General features: G+C 41.9%; 2 protein-coding genes across 2 annotated transcripts in view; both read right to left on the bottom strand.

The window, feature by feature from the left end:
• Positions 1-127: 127 nt before the first annotated feature.
• On the bottom strand, positions 128-2567 carry LOC104288312 (butyrophilin-like protein 3; the record flags this gene model as incomplete). The annotated part of the gene is made up of 3 exons (XM_009887096.1): positions 2543-2567; positions 1728-1754; positions 128-330 (listed from the first exon to the last, which is right to left on the bottom strand). Coding segments are annotated over exons 1-3 (255 nt in total), but the record flags the coding sequence as incomplete, so codon positions are not given.
• A 756-nt stretch (positions 2568-3323) lies between these two features.
• LOC104288313 (butyrophilin subfamily 3 member A2-like) overlaps positions 3324-4759 on the bottom strand; it is an 8833-nt gene continuing 7397 nt past the window's right edge. The window contains exons 4-5 of the mRNA XM_009887097.1: positions 4078-4104; positions 3324-3397 (exon numbers count right to left, since the gene is read on the bottom strand). Of these exons, the coding sequence (XP_009885399.1) occupies positions 3324-3397; positions 4078-4104 (101 nt within the window). The remainder of the gene's footprint in view (positions 3398-4077; positions 4105-4759) is intronic.

Here is a 4759-nt window from a genome sequence, read left to right on the forward strand (position 1 = left end):
TTGTCTGCTGTTTTGCAATCTTGCAGTCTCCTTCGCTAGAGAAAATCTCTCCCTGGGACATGTGCAGAGCCCAGTAGCCCTCCCCAGGAAGGCTCCCTCCCTCTGCCTGTCTCCCTTTCTCCCTCACCACCCCCACCACCCAGTCCTGCTGCTGGCCCACCTCCACCTCCCAGTAGTGTTTCCCAGCTGCAAACCCTTCCTTCCCCACCAGGACAGAGACTGTGGAGGGAGTGTTTGGGCCAGCAGGCTTTGACGCGTTGCTGTCCACATCTGGAAGCCCGGGCACCTGGAGCTCCAGGACTCGGCAGTCAGGATTCACAGTAATGGCAACTGGAAGGGAAAATGAGAATCATCTGATAAGCAGTGTGGCTCAGGGACCTCTCTCCACATGGGGCTATGGGTCAAAGCGTTCGAGGGTTAAACACTCCCCAGAACAGGACATGCAATCATGCGCCCAGAGGCACCTTGAAGCTCTCACAGCCATGTCCTCTTTCAGGGTAAAAGTCCACATGTTTTACCATAAATTTCTCTTTCTCTTTTCCATACAGCCCTCCATCCTCTCCAGATTTTGAAACCTTTCAACAACTCCTTTTTTTCATTTTTCCCAACACCCACATCCAAGCCTCACAGAATCACAGAACCACAGAATGGTCAGGGCTGGAAGGGACTTCTGGAGATCCTCTAGTCCAACGACTCTGCTAGAGCAGGGGCACCTACAGCAGTTGCACAGGATGACATCCAGGTCGGTTTTGAATGTCTCCAGAGTGGGAGACTCCCCCACCTCTCTGGGCAGCCTGTGCCAGTGCTCTGCCATCCTCATAGCAAAGAAGTCCCTCCGCATGTTAAGATGGAACTTCCTATGTTCAAGTTAGTGCCCATTCCCCCTTGTCCTGTCACTGGGCACCACTGAAAAAAGACTGTTCCCATCCCCCTGGCACCCTCCCTTTAAGTATTTATAAGCATTGATCAGATCCCCCCTCAGTCTTCTTTTCTCTAGACTAAAAAGACCCGTGTCTCAGCCTTTCCTCATAAGAAAGTTGTTCCGATCCCCTTATCATCTTTGTAGCCCTTTGCTGGACCCTCTCCAGCAGTTCCCTGTCTTTCTTGAACCGGGGAGCCCAGAACTGGACACAATACTACAGATGCGGCCTCACCAGGGCAGAGCAGAGGGGGAGGGTGACTTCCCGCGACCTGCTGGCCACATTCTTCTTGATGCACCCCAGGTTGCCATTGGGCTTCTTGGCCACCAGAGCACATTGCTTCCTCATGGTCATCCTGTTGTCCCCCAGGACTCCCAGGTCCCTTTTCACAGAGCTGCTCTCCAGCAGGTCAGCCCCCAACCTGTACTGCTGCAGGGGGTTATTCCTCCCCAGATGCAGTTGGATAGTCCAAGATACACTTGCCCTTGTTGAACTTCATTAGGTTCCCCTCCACCAAACTCTCCAGCCTGTCCAGGTCACACTGTAAAAGCGGCACAGCCTTCCGGTGTGTCAGCCACTCTTCCTAGTTTTGTGTCATCAGTGCACTTGCTGATGGTACACTCTAACCCTTCATCGAGGTCTTTGATGAATATATTGAACTGGACTGTTATTTCCTGTTAACCAAGGCAGGCATATTCCCGAGACTCCAGCTCAGTTGTTGTATCTCTAATATTATGGCATTCTCATTTAAGGGTAACTTGGACGTATGGCCACTGCATTTTCACACCCTTCTTCCTGTCAGCTTACCTGCATGACTCCGGGCTTCCCAGAAATCTACAGAAAGAAAACAGAGAGTAGTGTTTTATGAATCTAGGGGGCAGTTGGATACTTGTCAACCTACGGTATTTCTGTCTATTTATTTGCAATTATTGTCATTACTGTGATTCTTCCCCAGGGCTAACTTTACTTAATGCACCAGTACATATAGCAATAAAATATGACTTTTAAACCACTTACCCAGCTGAGTTTTGAGTTGGTCTGAAAAGGAAAGATGTTCTAGTTAGTAACACTTTTTTTGTGAGGGTTTTTTCAAAGTCAGACAACCCCAAACAACAAATGCTCAAGCAATGCCATGAGTCAGCATAAGGATTTTTTTTAATTTGTGTGATTTAAATTTTTGAGACTTATTTGCAAGCTGAGGGACACAACCTGGGCCTTATAGAGAAGGTCAGCATTTGATTACATTTAGTAAGCATTTTAGAGGGCATTAGGTCAGCCAGTTGGGCTGTGTGGAGGAGATTAATTTCCTGGCTGCCACTGTAATGGTTCAGGTGGATGTGATTTGTAAGCAAAAAAACATATGATGTAATATAGTTCTCTGTAGCTTTGGTGGAGTTTTTAGGTAAGAAAAACTTCTGGTAGGGAGAAATATTGGTTGTCCAGAGAGGTCTTACAACAAGCCATGTGATAAATCCCTTGAAGGAGAACATGGAACCTCACTGTGAGGAGATATTTACATTGGCTTCACCCTCACAGATGGCATAGTCAGGCTTATCTGAACACTTGCTTGATTTTCTAAGAGGTTTATAAAAATGTAAGATTTATACAAGGTGATTTCTTACCAAGGTGACATTCGTTTTCAGACATTGCTGTAAAAGAATAACTTTAATAAGTGAAATGAAAATTTGAGGAGATAATGATTAAGAGGTGAGATCTGAAGGAAATAATTCTATCATGGTGCAAATACTGAAATGACTTTTTCCTTTAAAATTTGCCATGTGAAAACTTGACAATTTATATTCTTAAAAGCATATGTTGTGGATAAAAGTCAGGTGTAAATTAACACAACTGTACTGCACTGTTTCTATGCTCTAGACTTATGGCACTCTTTTTTTTTTTTTTTCTTACTGTTCTTCCCTTAGTTGTACACTTCCAGTGCTGTCTGAAATGGTGTGCCTTGGCCAGGACACCTCATGGCATCTTAGCAGAATCTAGATATCCTACTATAAACAGCTGAATTTCAACCCTAACTAACATAGTCAAAAATAGTTTGGTATGCAGGCTTAGGTGACCAAATGCAGGTGTCGATTTATGAGTTCTCTAGGTGCAATTAGCAATATTGCAGATCAATATTGATGGCACTGATAGTATCCTCCTTATTGTAGTATAAATTGTCTAATGTCTACTGTCTATCCATAGGCACAAAGCTGTCTAATGTTATTTGAGATACCCTAAGGACTCCTGCGTGGCGTTCAGGAGGCGTACTCATCCAAAAGGAGTTGACCTCTAGGGGGTCTTCGCTGTATATGTCCTCTCCATGTGGGTATCTCAGTTGAGAGATGAAGCAGGAAGAGAGGGGGACGCATGACATGGCACTTTCCTTAGTACTTATTTGGTATGTAGCTAAACATCCAAGCCAATATTTCTCACGATAGAGTCTAGGCCATACATTTTTGGCTTTGTGATGCTAGTTACAGCTGTTTGAATAATTTGACCAAAAAGTGAAAAAGAACTGGAGCAGTAGGTCAGAGCTTCAAGAAATCTCAGTACAGTCAGCAAGACACCAGGTAGAGAGATTACACTGAAGCAGAAAGAAAAGTATCGCAAGTCTCTTAGAAACAGAGCCATGCTAAATAATATATTTTAGGAGGGACTAAAAATGAAATAGAAATAACAATTGTTTGAATAAAGGCAAGCCACTATGCTTTTTCACAAAGTAGTTTATTTTCATTCTCTCATATATACCTACTTGTAAGAGTTGATCAACATCATCTTAATTGTAGAACTATATTTACCTCCTTTGTTTGTTTTCTTCTGGGAGTCTAAGTTGATCAACAAACAAAACAGAAAAAGGAAGGAAAAAAAACAACATTACTGGCTGCCCAATCAGTTTAATTTTAGAAGTTAGAAATGATGAGATGAGCTTATAAACTATTTCATTGTCCTCAATTACTAAAGCTCCAACAAGTTATTGGAAAATGAATAACTTCTGAATTTATAATCAAACATGAAATCAGATCATAAAAATGTTTGTTAAAGGGAACAGACATGTCCAGAAGTACTTCATATAAACATCTACATCACATTTGCTCTTTTGCGGATGTAAATAACGTGCACCCTAGAAGCACTAAAAGGAACAGGAAAACTGTATTCTTACCTAGTTTTGCCTTCAAATCTTCTTTTTCTGAAAGAAAAGATACATGATTATTAATGTATAAGTTTCAGTATCAGATTTTAAAAGTTTAATTACAATGTTTTCTTGAATACTTTTACTTTCTTTTTCTTCAATAACATATTAACACATGACCACCCACAATCAACTTAATCTATTTGATGAGGTAGAGAAGGTTGAATTACACAGAGAATTATGAAGTCAAATAAACAAACTGGTAAATTAGCATGCAAATTTGGAGGACACCTTAACTGTCTACAGAGATGAGATGACCTTCATTTGACCTCTTTTTCGGTATTTACAAGATGAATGTCTCTTATCTCATCTAGTTGCTTTGTGGGTCCCTTATAGTCAATGTAGGAAGTCCATCCCCCACCTCCCAAGTCTTCTTCCCAATAATAGCTTTCTCAAACAATTTCAATCTGATCTCTCTCTGAACGTTCCTGTTTCTCTTAGCTGATCACAAAGAGAAGACCCCCAGGAAGATCCTGAGACTTCTATTATTTTAGAAACTTAAATAAACTGAATCTCGCTGGTAAGATGAAAGACCAAAATGAGATAACTGTGCTTCTCTAGACTATGTCTGGGCCCTGTCTTCTTTACTCTTGTCATTATTTCACAAGAAATATATGCTGACAACACACAGAATTCGCAGAAATTGCAGCAG

Source organism: Charadrius vociferus, unplaced genomic scaffold (genome assembly GCF_000708025.1).
Source record: "Charadrius vociferus isolate BGI_N301 unplaced genomic scaffold, ASM70802v2 scaffold226, whole genome shotgun sequence".
NCBI lineage: Eukaryota > Metazoa > Chordata > Aves > Charadriiformes > Charadriidae > Charadrius > Charadrius vociferus.